At 38.3% G+C, this 24,936-nt stretch overlaps 1 protein-coding gene across 3 annotated transcripts in view; it reads right to left on the reverse strand.

Annotated features, from left to right (window-relative positions):
- Window positions 1–24,936, reverse strand: part of syngr3a (synaptogyrin 3a) — a 64,356-nt gene that overhangs the window by 17,376 nt on the left and 22,044 nt on the right. For all 3 annotated transcript variants that reach the window (XM_069906401.1, XM_069906400.1, XM_069906399.1), the window contains exon 2: window positions 16,114–16,348. In XM_069906401.1, coding sequence (XP_069762502.1) covers window positions 16,114–16,348 — 235 coding nt within the window. The remainder of the gene's footprint in view (window positions 1–16,113; window positions 16,349–24,936) is intronic.

A 24,936-nucleotide genomic window follows, 5' to 3' on the forward strand; every position in this document is an offset into this window, starting at 1 on the left:
AAAGGCAATCAGAGACTCAACAGATGACCAGCCCAGAGGAAGAGAACCAACATCAAGACACCATTAAAAGACACCAAAAAAATACCCAGCAAACTGAGACAAACAGCCCAACAAGAAAGTCAGAAGAGACACAGATACAAGGAAGAGAGGTAGAGGACACAGGTCCTGGAGTGGACACAGGGGAAGAGGAGGGAGAACATCAAGCTCTGCACAGAGAAATAGAAGATAAAGGGAATGGACTATACATAGATAGGAAATTTTTTGAAGAATATATGTAAGCAGTAAAAGAATGGCAGACATGAGAATTTAATGAAATAAAAAGAAGAATAAAAGGTACAGAAGAAAAAGTGAGTAGATTAGAGATGGCAATGACAGAAATAGGGAAAAGAGTAGACAAGGTGGAAGAATGAGAAACAGCCATAGAAATGGAAGTGGACGACTTAAAAAGGAAATTGGAAGAATCTGATAAAAAAAGTTAAAGAAACACAGGAGTTGTTAGCTCAGAAGTTGGATATAATGGAAAACTATAATAGGAGAAACAATATAAAGATAGTGGGCCTTAAGGAAGATGAAGAAGGCAAAGATATGAAAGAATTTATAAAAGAATGGATCCCCAGGGTCCTAGGAATGCCAGAATTACAGGAAGGAATGGAAATAGAAAGGGCACACAGAACATTAGCCCCTAAACCACAGCCACAACAAAAACCAAGATCCATTCGAGTAAAATTCCTGAGATATACAACAAGAGAAAATATATTGGAGAAGGCAATGAAAAAATATAAGAGAATACAAAAAGCCACTGGAATGCAAAGGTCAAAAATTTTTTTTCTACCCAGACAAAAGTTTTGAGCTCCTGAAGAAGATGAAGGAGTTTAACGCAGCAAAATCGATCCTATGGAAGAAAGGCTATAAATTTATGTTAAGATATCCAGCGGTGCTTAAAATACTTATCCCGGGGCAGCAAACCAGACTGTTCTCGGATCTGGAGAAAGCACGAGAATTTGCAGAATGCCTGCAAAACAGACAGAGAGATGAAGAGATGTAACAAGAACAAGAATGACGAAAAACTTCATATAAAGAAGAAGAAAGTATAAGTATAACTAAGAAGGGGAAGAAAGGAAGTAAGGGGGGAATTAAGAGAGGGGGCTTTGTTATATGTGAAGATAAAAGTCTTTTCTGGAGGGGGATGGGTGGGAGAGAATAACAGTCACTGCGAAATCAGTTGATGCTTGCGAGCGGGTTCGCAATCCAAATGGAGAGGGGAGATGTGGTTGCTCGACAAGGGACAAGGGGCAACTCAGAGAGGAGGGGGACATTTGGGGTTAAGGGAATTTTAGATGTGGGAATAGTGGAAATATTTTATGTTTTAGAAGTGTTGTCTTACAGTGTGTTCAAAAAAAGAAAAGGAGGAAAGGTGGTGATGCGGAAGCGGAAAGGAAAGGTAAACAAAGTATGAAATGGCCATGTTGAACTATATGACTTTAAATATTAATGGAATACATAACCAAATCAAAAGGAAGAGGCTGTTAAATTTACTGAAGAAAGAAAAAATTGATATAGCATTCATGCAAGAAATACATCTAACTGAAGTGGAACACAAGAAATTAAGGAGAGACTGGGTAGGGCACTTAATGGCAGCATCATATAATTCAAAAGCCAGAGGAGTAGCTATATTAATCAATAAAAATGTACCAATCAAAATAGAGGAGGAAATAATAGATCCAGCAGGGAGGTATGTAATGTTAAAGTGTCAGATATATTCAGAATTTTGGAATTTGCCCAATGTAAATGCACCTAATGAAGAGGATCAAAAATTTATGCAAGATATCTTTTTGAAGATTGCAGATACACAGGGGAATATACTGTTAGGAGGGGACTTTAACCTTAATTTGGACACAAAGATGGATAAAACTGGAAAAAAGACTAGCAGAAAGAACAAAGTAACCAAATTTATAGTTAAATCGATGCAGGAAATGCAACTTTTGGATATATGGAGGAGACAACACCCAAAGGAGAAGGAATACTCATGTTATTCGGGTAGACATAAAACATACTCAAGGATAGACCTGTTCCTGTTGTCAGCCCACATCCAAGGGAGAGTTAGGAAAACGGAATATAAAGCTAGATTGTTATCGGATCACTCACCCCTGTTATTAGCAATAGAACTGGAGGACATCCCACCGAGAACGTATAGGTGGAGATTAAACTCCATGCCTCTTAGAAGACAGGATTTTAGAGAATTCATTGAGCGACAAATTAAAATCTACTTTGAAATAAATACGGAATCAGTGAAAGATAAGTTTATATCATGGGATGCAATGAAAGCGTTAATCAGAGGGCAGATAATAAGTTAAGTAACTAAGATGAAGAAGGACTACAATCGGGAAATAGAACAGTTGGAAAGGGAAATAGCAAGTACAGAAAAAGAATTAGCAATAAAGGAAGATACAACAAAAAGAAGAAAATTAGCGGACAAAAAAATAAAATATGAAACACTACAAACATATAAGGTAGAGAAGAACATAATGAAGACAAAACAGAAGTATTATGAGCTAGGAGAAAAAATGCACAAAATACTAGCTTGGCAGCTTAAGACAGAACAAACTAAAAGAACGGTATTGGCATCAAGGAAAAAGGATAAACAAATGACATATAACCCAACGGAGATCAACGAAAACTTCAGGGAATTCTACGAGTAACTATATCGAACTGAGAATGAAGGGAAAGAAGACAAAATAGATGAATTTCTAGCTAAAATTGAACTACCAAAATTGCAAGAGGAGGAGCAAAAGAAACTTATAAAACCATTTGAAATAGAGGAAATACAGGATATATTAAAAAAAAACTACCAAACAATAAAATGCCTGGAGAGGATGGACTCCCAATAGAATTCTATAAAACATTTAAAGACTTATTAATTCCTCCTCTCTTGGAAGTAATGAACCAGATTGAAGAAACACAAAACATGCCAGATTCATGCAAAACAGCAATAATTACAGTAATACCAAAGATGGGGAAAGATCCACTAACACCAGCATCGTATAGACCAAAATCTCTACTTAACACAGATTATAAGATAATAGCTAAACTATTAGCAAACAGATTGGCCGGCTGTGTACCAAAACTAGTAAAACTAGGTCAAACTGGATTTATTAAGAAAAGTCGAACAACAGACAATATCTGTAAGTTCATTAACTTAATCCATGCAGTACAAGGAAACAAGATGCCAACAGTGGTGGTTGCTTTAGACGCAGAGAAAGCCTTTGACAGAGTAGAATGGAATTATTTATTCAAAGTACTACAGAGGTTCAACCTACCAGACAAATATATTAATTGGATTAAAGCATTATATAAGGGACCATTGGTGAAGGTGACAGTAAATGGATATATATCAAACCAATTTAAATTAAGCAGATCAACTAGGCAGGGATGTCCACTGTTTGCATTAGCTATAGAACCACTGGCAGAACTGATAAGAACAGAAAATAAAATAAGAGGGATAAAAATAAAAGAGAAGGAAATATAAAATCAGCCTATTTGGAGATGACATCATAGTATACTTAACAGAACCAGAAATATCAATAAAAGAATTACATAAGAAATTGAAGGAATATGGAGAAGTATCGGGGTACAAGATCAACACAAATAAAAGTGAAGCAATGCCAATGAATAATGTGGATTTCACAAAGTTTAAGAAAGAATCACCATTTAGATAGCAAACACAAGCTATTTGATACCTAGGTATACAACTAGATAATAATCTAGGTCATCTATACAAACTAAATTATCAGCCATTAATGAAGAAATTACAAGACGACTTAGAGCATTGGAAAGACTTACCACTAACACTGATAGGAAGGGTAAATTGTATTAAAAAGAATATTTTCCCAAGGATACAATACCTATTTCAATTGTTACCAATTCACCTAACAGAGAAATTCTTCAAGGAGCTAAAGAAAATAATAAGAAAATTCTTATGGAAAGGGGGGAAACCGAGGATAGCACTAGATAAATTAACAGAATGGTACAAACAAGGGGGCTTTTAAGAATTATTATAGAGCAGCACAATTAAGATACCTATCAGATTTTTATCAAACAAGGGAAAAACCAGATTGGACCAGATTAGAGCTAGATAAAATAGAGGAGAAGGTACCTGAATATATACTATATAAGTGGGATGAAAAGCTGGTGCAACATTGGAATTCACCAGTACTGCACCATCTACTCAACATTTGGAAGAAGATTCACGTAGAAAGGAATAGAACAAATTATCAACTACCAAAATTAATATTGACACAAAATCAACTAATCCCTTTCACAATGGATAACCTTTCCTTTAGAGAATGGGAGAGAAAAGGGATCAAAAGAATAGAAAATTGTTTTTTGGGAAATAATTTATTATCATTTGAACAAATGAAGTACAAATATGGAATAACTCACAGTACAATGTTTGCATACTATCAACTGAAAGCCTACTTGAAGGACAAATTGGGAAGCAGCCTGAGGTTACCAGAAGGAAGCAATTTTGAATATGTGATTACAGACACAATGATAATTAAAAGATTTATAACAAACATATACATCAAACTGCAAGTAAAAGAGAACGAGAAAACAAGCTGTAAACCTAATCAAAAATGGGAACAAGATCTAAACATAAAGATAAAGAATGAAATATGGGAAAAGCTATGCTCCGGAACTATGAGAAATTCAATAAACACGAGGTTACGCATGACACAATATAATTGGTTACACACGGTATACACCACGCCCCAAAAGTTAAATAAATGGGACCCAACAGTATCAGACAGATGTTTTCGCTGTAAGAAGGAAATGGGAACAACAGTACATGCAATTTGGGCATGTGAGAAAGTGGAAAAGTTTTGAGAAGATCTAAACCAGGTATTAAATAAAATCACAAAAAGCAACATACCAAAAAATCCAGAGATCTTTCTTCTAAGTAATATAAGAAGTAAAGAACTTGGACTCGATTTGGATGGAGCACAAAAAAGATTTATTATGATAGCCTTAGCTGTAGCAAAAAAATGTATTATATCAACCTGGAAATGAGATGATAGCCTGAGAATACAGCAATGGTACATAGAAATTAATAAATGTATTCTATTGGAAAAAATAACATAATTTAAGAAATAACATCACAGTATTCGAACAAATTTGGGAACCGTACATGGAACACAACAGAGAGGTCCCACCGCGGACCTCCACCACCTAAAATGCCAGAAGGAGAAGAAGATGAAATGAACTGACCCAGTGTGTAAAAGTAGATGACACAAATTTCTTGTTTATTTTCATTGTGTGATGACATTGTTTAATGGTGAAGGAGGGAGGGAAGGGAGGGGGGAAAAAGGGGAGAAAATGACACTGTGTATATTCAAGAGGGAAATGTTTGTGTGTATTTTGGTCAGTATGGTTCATGGTGTGAAAAAAAATTGAACCCTTTCTTTTGTTGAAGAGGGACTCATTCTGCATGATCAACCTTGCTCCTTTGTCATTGTGAGTAAAATTGCCATAACTACAGGTTCTTTTCATAACCAGTTAATAAGGTTTTTTTATTCTTTTTAAATAGCAGTGATGGTTGTACAGAGTTAACAAAAGTATTTTGCTTCCAAACAAGCAAGTATAAAAGGAAGTGAAAATTCTAAAACCATGAGTTATAAATATTATTCTGAATAAATCATATCTATTTTTAATGCACTGCAGTCTATGTCGGTTGGACCCACTGGATTATTTTTGGCCTCCACATTTTTTTGTTATATCTACTTTAATACAGAGTCAGGAGAACAGTGGCACATTTCTTCGTTCATTAGCAGATTTCCAGATGCTGCCAGATGTGCTCAGCTCCTTCCTGCTTGGCTCACCCCATCCCCCTATTATTTGCCTGAGTGCAGCAATTTGTACCAGGATTTACACAAAGGCACACACTAGGAAAATAGAAATCAAATGACTCAATTCAACTTACTGAAATTCTCTTTAATTATTTCAGTCACATCTGGCTATGTTTCAAGGTTACTGAAGGATTTTTGCAGAATGCAGCAAGTATTTATATTCTACATTATGGAAATAATATGAATTAAGCAATTTCTTTTGATGGAGAAGAATTTACTTCAACATACTCCAGTTCTCAGAATAGACATCAACACAATTTGTGTACAACATAGAAACAAGCCTCTCAGCCCCAGTCCTGTACTCGCATTTATGTTGTACACAGTCCTCATCCAAATCTGCTCCATCTAACTTCCATCAACACATACCTAGCCTCTCATTTCAGATTCATGGGGTCCATACCACACCCTGGTACGTGCAATACTGAGGCAGCACATGGGAAGATTGGAAACATGACTAAGAAGCAAATTCCTGCTCCGTGTAACAAATGCGTGGTATCCCTATCAATCAGGAACTTGACAAGTCAGATTATTACTTCACAGATCAACTTTCTAAAAAAAAGCTGTTGATTCTGTAATTCCTGTGTCAAAGAAGAATGAATCATTTACGTTTACTTTCTTTCATTACATATGGGTGAAAGTAAATTTTAAATAAAATGTTGTATATCCAGAAAGCATCTTTAAATTATATTTTAAAGCATTAATGGAATGTCATTAATTCATTATTTTCAAGTAATAATTTTAATTGCTTAAAAGTTTTAAACAAATAATAATATTTGCATGTTTAAATGGTTTAATTATTTTCTAATCTTTTTAAAGAGTTGGAAGAAGTGGTTTGTGGGTGGGACTATTTCTATCTGGTGCCCCTTCTCAGATGCATCCATTGAGGCTTCATGAAGGAAATTCTTGTTTGGGGATGTACATAAGAGCAGATTGGTGTCAAATGTGTATGGTTAAACTGCTGATGGGGGGGATTCCAGACCATTTTGTTAAACTGATACGATTATGAGTAATTTAATTTGTCTTTGCATTAATATAGTGTGTTAATTGAGATTAATTTTCAACCCAAAATGAAATGGTTAAACATTTTCTAATATTATTTGATATATACCAGAAAAAAATTACATTTGATTTGATTAATCCTCAAATCTTCAAATGACCTATAAATGGCTTTTTCTTCTCTTTATCAATAATTGAAATACAATCCTTCATGTGGTTTTTAGTAAATGACAGTTCCATATTTTAAAATGAATTTATTTCTCTGTCAAATTCATTTAACTTGAAATTTTCCTTTAACTCTTACCTCATAAACATCAAGCAATCCACCTTAAAAGGGAAAGACACAAATGAAGAGTGTGAACAATTCCTCTGAATAGTTGTTGCTGGTATTTGTAAGTATATGCCAGTCTTTGGGTCATTAAAATTCCTGGCAGATGAGTTGAAATTAGGCATCCAAGGAACAGCCACAGACCACACAACCCCTTTCAGAGTGGCCTCCCCTTAATATATTTCTTTTTCCCCTTTCCCTTTTATGCATTGACGTTAGTTGGTGTATGATTCTAAGTATTCTGATCATTCGATGTACCTTGCTCATGTCTTTCTTCTTTCTTTGGCTTGGCTTCGCGGACGAAGATTTATGGAGGGATAATGTCCACGTCAGCTGCAGGCTCGTTTGTGGCTGACAAGTCCGATGCGGGACAGGCAGACGCGGTTGCAGGGGAAAATTGGTGGGTTGGGGTTGGGTGTTGGGTTTTTCCTCCTTTGTCTTTTGTCAGTGAGGTGGGCTCTGCGGTCTTCTTCAAAGGAGGTTGCTGCCCGCCGAACTGTGAGGCGCCAAGATGCACGGTTTGAGGCGAGATCAGCCCACTGGCAGGGGTCAATGTGGCAGGCACCAAGAGATTTCTTTAGGCAGTCCTTGTACCTTGCTCATGTACAACCTTATTAAGAGCCATTCCTGATTCCAACTTTAGTTGAAATATTGCTTCTCAACTGCAAGAGATTCCCCTGGTTTGGTCCATATCCCTCTAAACCTTCCTTATCCATATACCTATCCAAATAGCTTCCAAATGTCATAATTGTAGCCACTTCTACAGCTTCCTCTGGCAGCTTGTTCCATATATAGACCACCTTCTCTATAAAAAGGTTGCCCATCAGGATCCTTTTAAATCTCTCGGCTCTCAACTTAAACCTATTTCCTCTACTCTCTTAACTTTGTGGGGAAAAAATGGACCTCACCTTATTTATGCCACTCATGTTTCTATATGACACTATAAAGTTTATTCCTCCCCGCCACCTCAGTCTCCTACACCGTGAAAAAAGTTCCATCTTATCCAGTGTTTCCTTGTCATCGAGATAATTCCCATATGAATCTTTCCACCTTTTCCAGTTTAATGACATTCTTTCTATATCAACACAACTAGAACTGCACACAGTATTCCGAATGTAGCCTTACCAATGACTTGTATAGCTTTAGCTTTACCGTGACATCCTAACTTCTGTACTCAGTGTCCTGACTGATAGACAATAGACAGTAGGTGCTAGAGTAGGCCAATTGGCCCGTCGAGCTAGCACCACCATTTTTCAGATCCTGGCTGATCATTCTCTGTCAGTACCCATTCCCAGCCTTATCCCCATAACCCTTATCTCCTCTGCCCACAAGAGCCTTATCTAACTCCCTTTTTAACATATCCAGTGAATCTGCCCCTACCACCCTATGCGGCAAAGCATTCCACAGATCCACACTTCTCTGGGTAAAAAAAATTCTCCTCTTCTCCGTCCTAAAGGGCCTTCCCTGTATTCTTAAACTATGCCCTCTAGTCCTAGTCTCTCCCAACATTGGGAACTTGTAATCCAAATTCACCCTGTCTAGCCCCTTGATAATCTTATGTACCTCAATCATGTCTCCCCTCATCCTTCTAAACTCCATCACATATAAGTCCAGTCTTTCCATCCTTTCAGCGCATGTCAATCCTGCCATTCTGAAACTAACCTTGTACATTTACGCTGCACTCCCTCTATAGCAAGTATGTCCTTCCTCAAATTTGGGGACCAGAAATGGACGCAATATTCCAGGTGAGGTCTCACCAGGGCCCTGTACAACTGCAGGAGGGCATCTCTGCTCCTATACTCCAATCCCCTCTTTATGAAAGCCAAAATGCCATTTGCCTTCTTCACAGCTTGCTGAACCTGCATGCTAGCTTTTAGAGACTAGTGTACAAGCCCACCCAGATCCCTTTGCACTACCCCACTCCCTAGCTTGACTCCATTTAAATAATATTCTGCTCTCTTATTAGTGCCTCCAAAATGGATAACCTTACATTTGCTCACATTGAACTTCATCTTCCATTCCTCCGCCCACTCCCCCAACCTGGCCAAGTCCCTCTGCATCTTCTTGACATCCTCCTCACCCTTTACACTGCACCCAGTTTAGTGTCTTCTGTAAATTTGCTCATGTTGTTAATAATCCCTTCATCCAAATCATTTACATTAATGATAAACAACTGAGGACCCAACACCGATCCCTGTGGTACCCCACTCGTCACATCCTGCCATCCTGAAAATGACCCGTTTATTTTTTTATTTCCCATTTCTTAACCAATTTTCTATCCGTGTCAGCACCCTACCCCCAATACCATGCTCCTTGATTTTGCCTATTAGTCTCCTGTACAGGACCTTATCTGGAAGTCCAAATACACAACATCCACTGGCTCTCCTGAGTCCACCCTCTTTGTTACATCTTCAAAAAATTCCAGAAGGTTAGTCAAGCATGATTTTCCTTTAAGGAATCCATGCTGACTAGCTAGGTCTAATACTATTATTTCTGCCCAAGTCTCCCGCTATTTCTCCTTTTATGATAAATAGCAAGCATACCAAATGTTACCTTCACCCGTCTACCTGAGTTGCCACTTTCAGATAACTATCACCCAGGTATCTAAGTTTCTACAACATTCTCCAGAGCCTTAGTCTGACTTAACAAAATGTTTATCTGAATTAAACTCCATCTGCCATTCCTCAGTCTACTTAACCCAAACTAAGATCCTGTGCATTCATAGATTATCTTCTATTCTGTCCACCATACCAATAACTTTACTGTCATTTGCAAGTTAATAATCCTCCTGTGTTCTCATCTAAATCATTAGTACAAATGGTAAACAATGGGGCACCCTGCACTGATCCCTGTGGCGCACCACTTTTACAGGTCTATCAAACCTCCACCCCATATTCTGACTCCTACCAACAGGCTGATCTGGTGTCCAATTAGCCAACTCATCTTGGTAACCACGTGGTTTTAACAAAAGTGCAGATCTTTCTTTCTAAACAAATCTGTGACATGTAGAATAACGTTTTCCAATAAATGTGCGAAAACAAATGTGTAGGATATGGGACTTAATCATGACTCTACAGATATCAAAGTTCTTTCCCCACATGTAACCACAATGACTCACTGCAACGCTGATCCAGCCCACAGTTATAATCAGCCTGAAACCCTCGCCAACTCAGAGACCTGCACAGGTACTTTTGAAATAAACAAATGAAAGTGTTTTTTTTTTAATTAATGTACTCTGTAGAAAGAAGTTACTTCCTTGGATACCTTAATTATATTATTACACTGGCATTAACAACATACAGAACATTAGAGTTGTCAGTCATAAAAATTGAAAGCTGCAAAATAATGTTCATTAGTTGAAGAAGTCTAATTAGTAAAACTTCAACAGTGAGATTATTTCTATTCTGAACCATTTCTATTTCCTCATTGTTAAATGGAGTTATCAAAATCTACATTAATGTGGAAAGATCATCAACTTTGAAAGGTGCTGATGTTGACAGGAACCTAGTTATGTACATTTGTGACTAGAATCAATAGATAACAATACACAAGAGAAAGTTTGCAGCATTAAGACCATGAATATGGAAAATATAAACAGAAGGCCATTTGGCCAATTGGGTCTGTTCGCAAATTCATAGCTGATTTGCTTACTTTTAATGACTCTTTGCCCCAAATCCAATATTCCAAATCTTCATCATCTTAATGCTACAAACCTCCTCTTGTATCAGTTGTTTTTCCTGTTGTAACCTCTTGCTTCAATAGAAGGCTTCTATTCATCATCCATGTCCAAATCATAACATATGACAGCAATAAATACAACTACAATAAGACACAAACCAAATAATTTACCACAGTGCATGCATGCTGAATGGTAAAAATGAGATGAACGGATTGATTAAAGGATAAAACATTTAGTTGGCAGCTACAGAAGAATGAAATTCAGGGCAATGAGTTGGACTTGAATAAAACTGTTTTATTAACGTCAACAGACAACTGTTTTCCAGATTGCCACCCCTTCCCTTCTACTTCAACAATTATAGCATATTTGAGGTAAAGTCTGTGGTGGTGAAGTGTGTGCCCTCCATCAATCAACAGTCCACCATCTGGGCCAAGAAAAAAAAAGATTACATTATTGGAAATGGATTACATGGAAAAGTGTGACAAAAATCAGAGACACAAGAGAGTGCAAATGCTGAAATCTGGTAAAAGAAACAAACTGCTGGTGGAACTCAGCAGGTTGAGCAGCACCTGTGAGGGAAAAGGAACTGTATGATGGTTTTATATAGGACCTAAATGAGACTGTATCAGGAAGATTGTCAATGCATTTGGTCTCCTTCCCTCAGGAAGGACCAAGGGTTACCAGATTGTTGGCATTTGTCTTCTAGAGAGGAATTAAACAAAATAAGTATGAGTTCTATAGTGTTTAGAAGAATGATAGGTAATCTCATTGATGAGAATGCTCATATGGTTTGACAGGGCATAGATGAAATGGCGGTCGAGTTCACAGTCCCAAGATAAGGCTATTTAGAAGAAAAATAAGAAGAAATTTTTTCTCGCAGTAGATGGTGTTGAATCTTTGCAATTCTCTGTAAAGATTCTGCTGCTGAGTATATTCAAGATAGAGATTGATATATTTTTGGATAATAAGGGAATTGAAGGATATAGTGGTGGGAAGTGGTACTGCAATAGAAGCTCAGCCATGATCATATTGAACGGTGAAAGTGGTACTGGAATATGAATACTGCTAATTATTTTTTTGCATTAAAAGTTTTAAGTTGGGAAAGTGGCAACTTTACAGAGCTGAGATTTGATTAACAAAGTCCTCATGAAGAAAGAAATGAGGATTCTGATCAAATATGGTCCCAGTAAGAGAAGGAAATGTGCGGTCCTGCACTGCTGTTCTATATATTTTAAAAAATTCCTTAGGGAACTCTTTTTTTGTATAATGTCTATTATGTCCTTTTAAGTCTTTTTTAAACTATTTACATTTGTTATAAGGGAAGAGGGATTTACCTCTCATTTTTTTCCTTATGGGGTAACTAATGCTTTCATTTTATAATTAATTACTGAATTCATGGGAATCTTAATTACGTTTCTTTATGTAGACAGAACAGCTTTGCAGCTATGTGAGTATCTTTTAAACATAGTTTTGGGATAACTGCCAGCAGCAAGTTTTGAGGAATTCTTGTTTTGTCCATGATCTTCTCCATAAGCAGAGGGGATTCACAGGGTGGAGGGGAGGGGTTTGTTAGGTTAGATTGGGATTCTTTTGTGAGGCTATGTTGGCTTTTAATTACTGGGGAAGCCATCACTTTAAAATATTTTGAATTACTGATTTCTAATTTCTCAGATGGCCACAGGTATTAAGGTATAATACAAGTCTTATTTTGGAATGTCTCTGGGTTGAACCACCCAGTTAAACAATGAAAAATCTGTTCACACATTAGAAAGTTTATTTTCTTACAAGAAACTCATCTTCATGTATCTGATACCTAGCAATTTTTAAACTTTTGGAAGGGACAGCAATTTCACTCAGCATTCATGGCTATATCTAGGGGAGTTTCAATCCTGATCGATCAATCAATACCGTTTATTAAACATAAGGTTATCACCTACACTAATGGTTGTTTTCTCATTCTGTTTGGTAAACTATATAATAAGCTTTATGTTTTTGTTAACATTTAGACTCCTAATACTGAAGACACACATTTTTTTAACGACTCTTTCCTCTTTTACCAGATTTAAATATGTACTCTTTGATAGTAAGTGGCAATTTAAACTGTTGGCTTGACCTTATACTTGACCGCCCGTCTCATAAAATTCCTAATTTAAACAAGTCATCTTATCTGATAAAGAATTTTAAAAGTTTTTTGAGGAACAGATTTTACTCTCTTTTTGAAAACATATATTGTGAAAGAGACTTCTAGTCTTATTGTATGGGATGCTTTTAAAGCTTTTATTAGGGGACAAATCATTTCTTATACTGTAGGCATTAGGAAAAAGGCTAATCAAGAGAAAACTGATTTAGGTAACCAACTGAAACAATTAGATTCAAACATATGCTCTGTCTCCAGATCCTGCTCTATATAAGCGGCATATTGAAATTAAAGTCAAATATGACGTTTTAACGTATCTAATTGAAACCCAACTTTTAAAAGCAAAAAATCAATTTTATATACATGGAAATAAAACAGGTAAACTATTGGCCTTGCAGCCAAACGTCAAATGAAAGAAATTTGTAAAGCTAATGGTGAAATGACAATTGATCATTTAGAAATAATTTTCACGAATTTTATTCTGAACTGCACAGTTCCAATTTTCCTAAGGATAATATTGTATTGAATAACTTTTATAAGTTTAATATTCCTGCATTCCCTGCTGCTAATCAAAAGCAATTGGATCAACCTATGAAGAAATTGTCAAGGCTGTACGTTCACTACATTCTGGGAAGTCACCAAGACCTTATAGTTTTCCTGGAGAATTTTCTAAGGCTTTTTCCTCATTACTTACACCTTATTTATGTTCAGTTCTTTCTGATATTTTTAAATTTGGCAAGTTGCCACAATCTTTTTATGAGGCTTCTATTTCACTAATTCTTAAAAAGAACAAAAATCCAGCCAAATATTCATCATATCTTTACTCAATGTTGACAGTAAAATTCTGTCTAAAGTTAAATATTATGTACTCTCCTACTAAGGAGATTTCGGATTGTGTGATATCTCTGGATGCAGAGAAGGCTTTTGATTGGGTCAGAAAAATTTAATTTTGGGGCTGGCTGAAGTTATTATATTAATCCCCTCATGCCTGTGTTAGTAATTTTCAGATTTCTAAACCATTTATACTTCAACGTGGAACAAGTCAAGGATGCCCTTTAAGCCCACTGTTTTTTTTGACCTGGCTTTAGAACCCTTAGCTAATACTTTTGGAGAATCTAAGGAAGGGCAGAGCCCAAAAGGTTTCATTATATGCTTATGGTTTATTGCTTTATATTTCTAATCTTCAAACTTCATTACCCTCTATGATTTCTTTAATTTCTCACTTCAGTCTATTTTCAGGTTATAATTAAATCTTCATAAGAGTGAGCTTTTACCTTGAATAATTTGGCACCAATAAATACTAACCCTTTTAAAATTGTAAGAAATCAATTTACCTATTTATGTGTAACAATTACGAAAAACTTATGAAGAGAAAATGTTCTCACCTTAATCAACCATGTGAAAGGGGCATTATCAAATTGGTTGCCCATTTCTTTATCATTAGTCGTTTGAATGTCCCGCATCGGACTTGTCAGCCACAAACGAGCCTGCAGCTGACGTGGACATTACCCCTCCATAAATCTTCGTCCGCGAAGTCAAGCCAAAGAAAGAAGATATATTACCTAAATTTTTATATCTTTTTCAGGCTTTGCCTGTTTTTGTCCCTAAGACTTTTTTTTTGATAATAAGTATAGTCATTTTTTTTTAGGATTTTAAAAAATTCTTATCAATGTAACAAAGGCCTCATTATTATATATGTTTTGTTAATACTTTATTATTATGTACCTATGTAACATTTACTTGATGAAACCAATAAAAATATTGAAGAGGGAGAAAGATAATTCGGAGCACGAGGGATAAAATATTGCTTAATATGCTGAGTGATCAATATTGCATTGAGTCTGGCAGAGTTCTGAAGATATTAGCAAGTCAAGGAAACCCCAAAGTATTTTGTTAGTACCTAAAGCAAAAGAGTATAACAAGGCCTGCCAGAGACGATAAAGAAATCTGAATAAATATTTAGTGTACATCCTTTTTGAGTGTGGGAATATTGCAAACATTTAATTTATAAGGAACTGTATGAAATAAAATTTAAAAAAAACTGGAGATATTCAGCAAATCAAGCATCATCTATAGAAAGCAAGAGAGTGTTAATATTTCAGATTCATAACCCCTCATGATCAATTTTTCTTCAAGGGCTGCTGATGTTTAATGCCAGTGGGTTACATTGGGCATAAACTTTCACTGTACTACATCACTAGTTCTCAAATATATTCAGCAATTACAAAGAAAACACCTGTGCAGAAAAAGATAGAGATTAACATGGTCAAGCAACACATTCCTGAGAAATTTTAATATTAATTTCAGCAGATGGCTAATGTGAAGTCTACACTGATGTCCTTTGTGGGAAGATAGCAAAAATGCAATTATGGTTTTCAAAAAGAAAATGAAGATCGCCTTAAGGATCAAAGGAAAACTTGCCCTAAAGTTCATGATGGAATAAATTTGAATTCTTGATGAGGTAAACCTCATTAGTTAATTGAATGTGGGTAGCATTAGTGAGGCCACATTTCTGGTTCTTCCCTAGCTGCCATGCAAATTTGTGATTGACCACCTGAAGTAATTTTTGTGCAACCCAATGAGTCATAAAACTTATAAAACTTATTAGTGAAGTGGTAGTATTCTTATTACAATCTGGAAATTTGCCTTGTTGACAACCTACAAGACACCAGCTTTACTGAGTTCTGTTTTCCAATTTGACATGTTCCGATTTGAACTCATTAGGGTTGGAATTAGTCCTGGGTTATATATGCTATTTATGTAATATAAAAATAAAAATGGGTCAATTTCATTATACTCAGAATCGACATGTGGCACAATTCTCATCTCTAAATCCCACACTCCAGATTTTATGAAGTTCTTCCAAACAAGTTTAAGCTTGGTAAAGATTACAAATATTTCAAATTTATTTTGAGGAAATACTTCTGGTTTTCACCAAAATTGGAAAATTCATCATTACAAATTTAAAAAAAAACTTTTTGAAAGAAATATAAGAGGACATAAGGAATTGCTTGTAATTTTATAATTAGAAATAGAAGTCTTTCTCCTTTGTGAACTTAAGTGTGTCTACCTGAAAGTCCCAGGTCTCCCAATACAGCATGTTTCCTGTCCTTTACACTGCTCATCTGTGGGAAGTAGTAATCCAGGGTGAGGTACAGGATGCATATGAAGAAGGCCAAGATTCCAATTGCAATGCCATAGTTACAGGCGTTGTCATTTTTATTGAAGACACAGTAAAGTTGGTTGTTGTCTTTGTTGATGTAGCCTTCATTCACAATAGAGGCAAATACAACAATGGAGAAAACCTGTTGAAGAATGAAGATATGTAAATATAAAGAAGTAAAGTTTTAAGGAACAACAACATTAATAATTCCAATCAAAAAAGTGACAAGCAAGAGAGCACTAGAACCTAAATACGCCAAGATTCAAAGTTGTATTTGACTGTGATCCAGGTCAGGAGCTGCCCATTGAAAATTTCAGATTTATTGTCAGAGTAAATGCAAGCCATCACATACATCCCTGAGATTCCTTTTTTACTAATTGGTCGTGCAAAAAATAAACTGTACACAGTGTGAACATGTAAACAAACAAAGAACTGTAAACTGATAACAAATCTAAGCAAACTGACTGTGCAACACAGAGAGAACCAAAAAGAAAATCAATGAAGTGCACAAATAAGAGTCCTTAAATACATCCCTGATGGAGTTTGTTGTTGCAGAGTCTGATGGTGGAGGGGTAGCAGCTGTTCCTGAACCTGGTGGTGCGAGTCTTGTGGCACCGAGACCTCTTTCCCGATGGCAGCAGCGAGAACAGAGTGTGCGCTGAGTAGGTGGAGAGGGACTTTAACTCCCAAGTTTTGGAATTTGCTGATCAGTTTTGAGGGATGATGATGTTAAATGCCGAACCGTAGTCAATAAGGAGCATCTTGATGTATGATGTAAATTAACAATGTCTTTGATCACCATCTCTAGTTTCAGGTGGTCTGTAGTTTGGATGTGGTTAATGAGCAGAGGTATCTGATCCTGACCTCGTTATTGTAGTAGAACAGTTCAGAATAAACACCATAACTGCATCAAAGTATGCTTCATCTCCAGGCTGAAAGGTATTCAGGGTGCTTATTTCTGAATATTCTGATTCAGCAAGGACTCTTTCTTACACTCATTTCAATTTATTTATCATCCAATAATACAGTAACACACATCATAAATTGTTATATCAACTGATGCAGCCACAGGAAAGTGAAAAAGATTATCAGCTTTATTTTGGGACTAATTCTGCAATTGGAACACAGATATTTTAAGTGGAAGCTCTGTTCCTGTTACTTGAAAATCTGCCTGCTCATGCTTGAAAGCTAATAAAATAACAGTCCAAGCCAATAATGCCCACAGGATTTTAAAGAATGAATCATGTCAGAGGGACAAGGGATAACGGTTAATTTGAAACCCAACTATATTTGAAGTTTGAAATTCAGAGGGGTGCATTAAAATTCCCCTCTTGCTGAATCTGTCACAACCTATGCTAAGAATGAAACAGCAAAGCCTTGCCTTTGGCATACAACAGGCCACGTGGCCTTCGTGTCTACTTTGTTACTTTTTTGGTGTCTGCATGCTTTAGGCATCCAAGGAAAAACAACCATTAAACAATTTGTTTTCCTTCAATTATTGAGCAATTCTCTCAGAAAATAGAGATCATTTGGAAATTGGATTACTAAACATGTTAATTGCTGTTTTCTGTCTTCCAAATATACAGGTACTTTCTTTAATTTTCTATTCCTTTTCAAAAATTGTTGTTGCGAACCATGTGAGCACAGAAGCATGGGAGATCTTTGAAACCTGTCACCTCAACAACAGTGTAGATTCATACAGAACAGACCCTTTGGCCCAACTCATCCATGCTGACCAAGATGCTTATTTGAGTTCATCCTATTTGCCCACATTTGGCCAACATACCTCTTCACCTTTCCCATCCATGTAACTGTCCAAATGCTGTTTATACTTGGTCATTGTCCCACTACTACCACCTCCTGGCAGCTCATTCCACATACCCACCAACCTCTGGGTGGAAAAGGAACCCCTTTAAATCTTTCTCCTCTGGTCCTAAAACAATTTTGAAAACTGGTTGATTAGCTGGCAAAAACATTGACCCCTCCTCCCACACCCCCAACACACGCACACAGGCTGTAAATGGAGAAACCTCATTCACTAATAGATAGAGAAACAACAAATCTCTATAGTGATTCATTCAGACAGTGCACGAGAAAATTGTGGGTATCCAGTTTGTGGGGAGTTGCAAAATCAATTGGCATGCATTTCTAAAAAGGAGTCACTAACATCTAAAGATGAGTGACGTTTAGCAAATCTCTTGACAGTGAAACATTTCAGTGAACTACATGAAAAACTGATTTAATTAAATTTAATTAAATGCTGCCCAACTAATTTTCTACTCATTCTCGCTAACAGATTTGGTCTCACCCTATCATAAATTTTCCCTTCGTTCCCACCTTCTTCGCATCTGAAAACAAACTTGTTTTTCTCTTTTTCACTTCGGGTGAAAATCTGAAATATTAATCATTTCTTTTTCCAGGGATGCTATCTAAATATCCTGCATTTTTTTTTGTTTTATATGAACTTTGACATTTGGCACTTGACAATAGCTCCTCTCACTTGCATCCCACTAAACTGGCCATTCAGTGTCCTGCGATAGGAATGGGGGTTTGGCTTTTATTACTTGATCAGTCCCAACCAGGACAGTGAACGCTTCCACACTTGCAAGGAGCCATCCCCGGGGTTAGGACTGTTCTACCTTTTACTGATGATGTCATGACATCATAACTGATCAATGTATCATGATCTTATATTTGAACAAAATTAATCATGCCTAATTATAACAGAGTTAAGCTTTATGTACAGCACAGTATGAGCCCTTCAGCCCCTGTTGTTGGTGTGCCCACCTATATAAACCTTTATAAGGGATCATGGGAAAGTGCTAGCAATAAATTGCAATAGCAGGCAATTTTTAAACAGGGTTGAAAAGTTGGTAGCGTTGTAGCGCACAATTTATATAGTGTGGAAAGTTGGTAGCACTATTGCGTACGATTTATAAATATGGGGAAAAGTGATGGCAGACTTGCTCTCCCAGAATTCATGCGGCAAAGAAAGGGCTGTAAGCCCAGCTGCATGGATGCATGCATGGAGCATTCACGCATTCACAGAGGGGAAGTCAGGTCCCCGACTGCTTTTTCCCACGGTCTTTATAAATTGTGTGCTACAGTGCTACCAATTTTCCCACGTTGTTTAAAAATTGTCTGCTATTTGCTCTCTATATCCTCTCTATCTCTCTCCCGCTGCAACTTTCCCATAGCAAAGTTTATACCTTCATTTTAATCTTTTCTTCCTTCATGTTCCTGCACTCACCCAAAAATCTGGGTCATGTCAATCCCACAATGTAGTTATCCATTTCACACTTGCCTAATTGCAACACCGACATCTACTAGAGGTCTAGGCTGGCAATCCTCGGCGTGAGATGACGTCATCTGATGCTGGTGTTGAGCAGATTTTTACTTTCTCACTAAACACTTTAAAGGCTGATTGGTGGCTAATTCCTGGGATCACTTGCAAGTGTGAAAGGGGCTAATGAGAGATTCATACTGAACTTACTTCAACTTGCCAATAGCAGTAGAGAAGCAACAGTTGGCGCAACACTAGTGCAGCGCCAATGACCTGGGTTCGCTGTCTATGAGGAGTTTGTACATTCTCCCTGTGTCTATGGGGGTTTCCTCCGGGTGCTCCAGTTTCTTCCCACCCTTCAAAGCATATGAGGGTTGTACCTATCTCGGCTGCACCATTTCATCAGATGCAAGGATCGACAATGAGATAGACAACAGACTCGCCAAGGCAAATAGCGCCTTTGGAAGACTACACAAAAGAGTCTGGAAAAACAACCAACTGAAAAACCTCACAAAGATAAGCGTATACAGAGCCGTTGTCATACCCACACTCCTGTTCGGCTCCGAATCATGGGTCCTCTACCGGCACCACCTACGGCTCCTAGAACGCTTCCACCAGCGTTGTCTCCGCTCCATCCTCAACATCCATTGGAGCGCTCACACCCCTAACGTCGAGGTACTCGAGATGGCAGAGGTCGACAGCATCGAGTCCACGCTGCTGAAGATCCAGCTGCGCTGGATGGGTCACGTCTCCAGAATGGAGGACCATCGCCTTCCCAAGATCGTATTATATGGCGAGCTCTCCACTGGCCACCGTGACAGAGGTGCACCAAAGAAAAGGTACAAGGACTGCCTAAAGAAATCTCTTGGTGCATGCCACATTGACGACCGCCAGTGGGCTGATAACGCCTCAAACCGTGCATCTTGGCGCCTCACAGTTTGGCGGGCAGCAGCCTCCTTTGAAGAAGACCGCAGAGCCCACCTCACTGACAAAAGGCAAAGGAGGAAAAACCCAACACCCAACCCCAACCAACCAATTTTCCCTTGCAACCGCTGCAATCGTGTCTGCCTGTCCCGCATCGGACTGGTCAGCCACAAACGAGCCTGCAGCTGACGTGGACTTTTTACCCCCTCCATAAATCTTCGTCCGCGAAGCCAAGCCAAAGATGGGGGTTTCCTCCGGGTGCTCCAGTTTCTTCCCACCCTTCAAAGCATATGAGGGTTGTAGATGTACCGGTAGGTTAACTGGGGTACTTGCACCAGACAGCCTGTTTTGTGCTGTATGTCTACATTTTAAAATTTAAGAACATTGGAGAGAACATTTGAAAGACCTAGAATATAACAATTAGGCCTGTCTAGACATAGACATGATATTTTTAGCTATGCCTGTCTAAAAGGTGCAAGTAATGCCAAGCTGACAATCAGATAAATTATATCATGCAGTTCCTGAAGTGCATCATGGAGGCGTGGTGGAAAGAGATACAGCATATGTTTCTAGACCACAAGGAGATGAGATTACCAAGGTAACCAAGTTCACTGTAACCAAGCTACAAAAGAAAGTTAAAAGGAAAGCCTGCAGAGGCTGTGTTTGTAGCGCAATATGGACAAAAATGCTGGAGAAACACAACAGGCCATGCAGTATCTCTAGGAAGTAAAGGGCCTGAACCCTTTGTCAAGGTATGAGTGATAAGCAGGCAGTTGCTTGAATAAAAAGGTGGGGGAGGAGAGGAGAGGAGGGAGGAAGGGGCAGGGGGAGGAGTTGGGCTAACAGGTTACGGGTGAAAGATGGTTAGGGGTAGAAGAGAAGAGAGCTGGGAAGTGATGGGGAGGGGGCAGCTCTGAATATAGAGGGAAGGGAAGGGAGGGAGGAGATAGGAGATAGAGATAAGGAAAGAGAGAGACAGGGGAGAGGTTTAACAGAAACTAGAGGTAATTTTGTCCTTTATTTGGAGTGTAAATTTTTAAATTTAGACATACACCACAGTAACAATCCCATGAGTTCGTGCCACCCAATTTACACCCCCAGTATGCTTCGAATGGTGGGAGGAAATCGGTGTGCCCGGGGAAAGCCCATGTAGAACTGGAGAGAACGTACAAACTCCTTACAGAAGGCATCGGATTCGAACCCCAGTCCTGGTCACTGTCGCTATAAAGGTGTTGCGCTAACTGCTCCACCAACTGTCCCATGCAGAACAGTTCTCATAAGAGCCAGGAATAATTAGAAACTATAAACAGAAATGGAATTCCCTTGTAAGGAACCAAAAGTAATGCATCAAGTCTAAGTTGGATCATGGCGGAGTTAAAAAAAAAGTCAAGGTGGAAAAAAATTATCTGGGAGATGGACTTCTTAGAAAATGCTAGAAATTGAACAGCCAATTGTAGCCCAAAGGTGTGGCATCTCTGAGATGCTTATTTTCATTTTAGGTACACTAAGGACAACAAACAACTTGGTGAGATTCTCAAAAAGCCAACAGTTTGATCACCAGACAATGTAATGTCACTTTCCACAGCATAATGAAAAGGCTGAGGTGGTCAAGGAACTGCTGAAGGAAGCTAAATCATCACATGGCATCTTAGCTTTCTAGAATACCTCAACCCAGTCTGGGTTAAACAACAAGCTGCCCTGTGTAGAGGCTTAGAGAGGAACCAGAAATGTTAAAAAAAATGCAGATGGACAACTGGAAGTGTCTAAAGGAAAAGGTGAAGTATATTCCACAGCTAGATGCCACAGATCTGCCTCATCAAATGGGATATAATACATGTATCATGTTAATTTCAATTTGTGGGCAATCATTTTCCTTTTAGGATCATTTCATGTGACATATTGTTGGCTATTATTGCAACATGGATGGGGGTGGTGGTGGGTAAAAGCTCTAGGTGGAAACTGTTGGAGTTCCCCTCCCCTACTTTGAAAGTTACCTCATGAATAAAGTCCCTTTGTTGGGAGTTTTCATCAGTGAAAAGGTGGATTTTTAGATGTGCCACCCTGCACAAATGATACAAATGTGACACCAATACAAGGTCCTCATTTCCAAAGCTCAAACACCAAAAGTGTAGACTTGTTTCAGATAGCCCCTGCAAACCTCTGGTCTTCAAAGGCACATAGATCGCAAGGTACCAAACTCCACAAACCAACCAGGAAGATTAGATTGACGTGAAAAATTAAGTGTTTCCACCTGATTCTCCTGCCACAATCCTTCACCTTCCCCATAACCTCATCATTTATTTGGTATTAATAGGCCAGATAAAAACCCACCCAGCCCCTGCCATTTCTGTAATATCCCCTGACCATACCTGTCTTCCTCCACTTCTGGAATCTGGATCAGCCATTAATTTAATCGTTTCACAAATGACTGTCATGCCTTCAGATGCAGAGGTCTCACCCCTTCCCCTGGCCCCACCACCCAAGTCCTAAAATTTCAATAAATCTATTAATTTCATCAAACAACAGTCAGAGAAAGTCACCCAGCTGAGCAGTATTTAAGGTGGGGGACAAGAATTGCTGATCGTTCTGGTCTAGATGCTGTGTGAGAATTAAGGGAGATAACCACACCAGCCTCTTCAGTTTCTTGTGCCACCTTTTTATCTTCTTTTCTATTTTATGATGGTCCTTAAGTTCTACCTTATTCTAAACTTTTGTTCATCTGCCTACTCATGAGCTTGGAGTCTAAAGTTGCATTTGGAAAGATTCGTGTCAAGCTCCTGAGATGTTTTCTACCTCAAAAGATGCTTCAGAAACATGCTTTGCTTCTAAAGGTGGGGCTTGAACCCTCAGCTTTCTCACTGAGAATCAAGAATATTACAGTCTGAACTTCTTCACGTTTATCTTAAGGCATGGAGCCAGGGTCTTCAGCTCAGTAAAGCATTGTCAACCATCGGCACCTATTTTAATTTAATTTTAATTTAGACGTACAGCACGGTAATAGGCCTTTTCAGCTCACGAGCCCTGCTGCCCAATTACACCCAAATGACCTATAACCCCAGGTACGCTTTAAAGGGTGGAAGGAAATCGGAGCTCCGGGGAAAATGACGCAGATGCGGGAAGACACATAAGATTCATTACACACAGTGCGGGGCTTTGAACCCTGGTCCTGATTGCTGGTACGAATCCTGTTTTGTTTCAAATCCAGCAGAGTTATTGTAGGTAGAATTGAGCCCTGGCCCCAAAAATAAAAATATTTTTCCTATACATACTACAACAGGAAAACAATTTCTAGAGTAGACATTTGGCTTGTATTATTGGTACGAAATACATGGCATAGTTCTATTTCTACGATAGGTTTTGGATGCGAAATTCTATTCCAACAGAAATTTCATTGAAAGTGCTGAGCTTTAGATAAGGATTAATTTCTACCCCTACATCCTTGGATATATCTTCAAAACTCTGCATGTTAAAGTGCTGTAATGAATTAATTAAGTATAGAAAGTTCTTCAACGTCAAATCACAGGAGGCTCAAGGAACTAGCTGTGAGTCATATTTCTATGCAAATGAAACAAATGGTATTTCGAATTGTAGTTGCTGAGTCACAATATCGGAGGTGTTTAAAATAACTTGCTTAAAGATGGCCAAAAGATAAAAAAAGGTAACTAATCTTAGTGTTAAATAACACTTCAGATGATCCATTGATTCTCATTTAGAACTATATTAGTCATAAACACTTCTACCACATTTCTTTCCTTTCCTTCTTCATTTAGCTGGTGTGAGCACAAATGAATACATTTAAAAGCCATCGTGAGCCAATAAATAGTAGAAAGAACACACCAGCCCAACAGCTTACCCATCAGTGCTCATCAGTAAGTCTCCGATCTTTATCGGAGTTTTCCACCACAGAACTCATGATCTGGCAGCTGTGGAATTTTTAACCCCTCCTGCGGACACAGGTGTCTTGTACTCTCATTGTGTGAGGATGTGATCTCAATGTAAGCCTCTAAATTGTACACATTTCCAGCATCCAAATTGGAGAATGCAAGTGCAATATTGCCTACACAACCAGTCCCTTTGTTGAAATGTCTCCACTGGGTTACTCTGGATGTTGTTCTTGGATAAGTACAATGAGAAGATGGGTTTGAGGTGGGGAATGTAGGGTCATAGAAGGCAAATGGCTGGGCGCGGTGGCGCACACCTGTAATCTGTGCTACTCGGAAGCTGAGGCTGTCTGATCACTTGAGATCAGGAGTTCTGGGCTGCTGCGGTCTGTATTGAGCGGGTCCCCTCACCAAGTTGGGCATCAACATAATGTCTCCAGAGCAATCAGGCGTCACCACGTTGAATGAAGAGGGGTGAATCAGGCAAGGCCAAAGCCACCGTGCCCATAACTAGACCGACTGTGTCCGCAAATAGACCTGCAGCGCAGCCTGCTCAATACAGTGAGACCAAGTCTCTTAAAAAAATAGAAGGTACACGCTGATACTACAAGTTGGACAGTAAAAGTGAAGTAGGTTGAGAGA

This window comes from Narcine bancroftii, chromosome 12 (genome assembly GCF_036971445.1).
Source record: "Narcine bancroftii isolate sNarBan1 chromosome 12, sNarBan1.hap1, whole genome shotgun sequence".
NCBI classification, from domain to species: Eukaryota; Metazoa; Chordata; class Chondrichthyes; order Torpediniformes; family Narcinidae; genus Narcine; species Narcine bancroftii.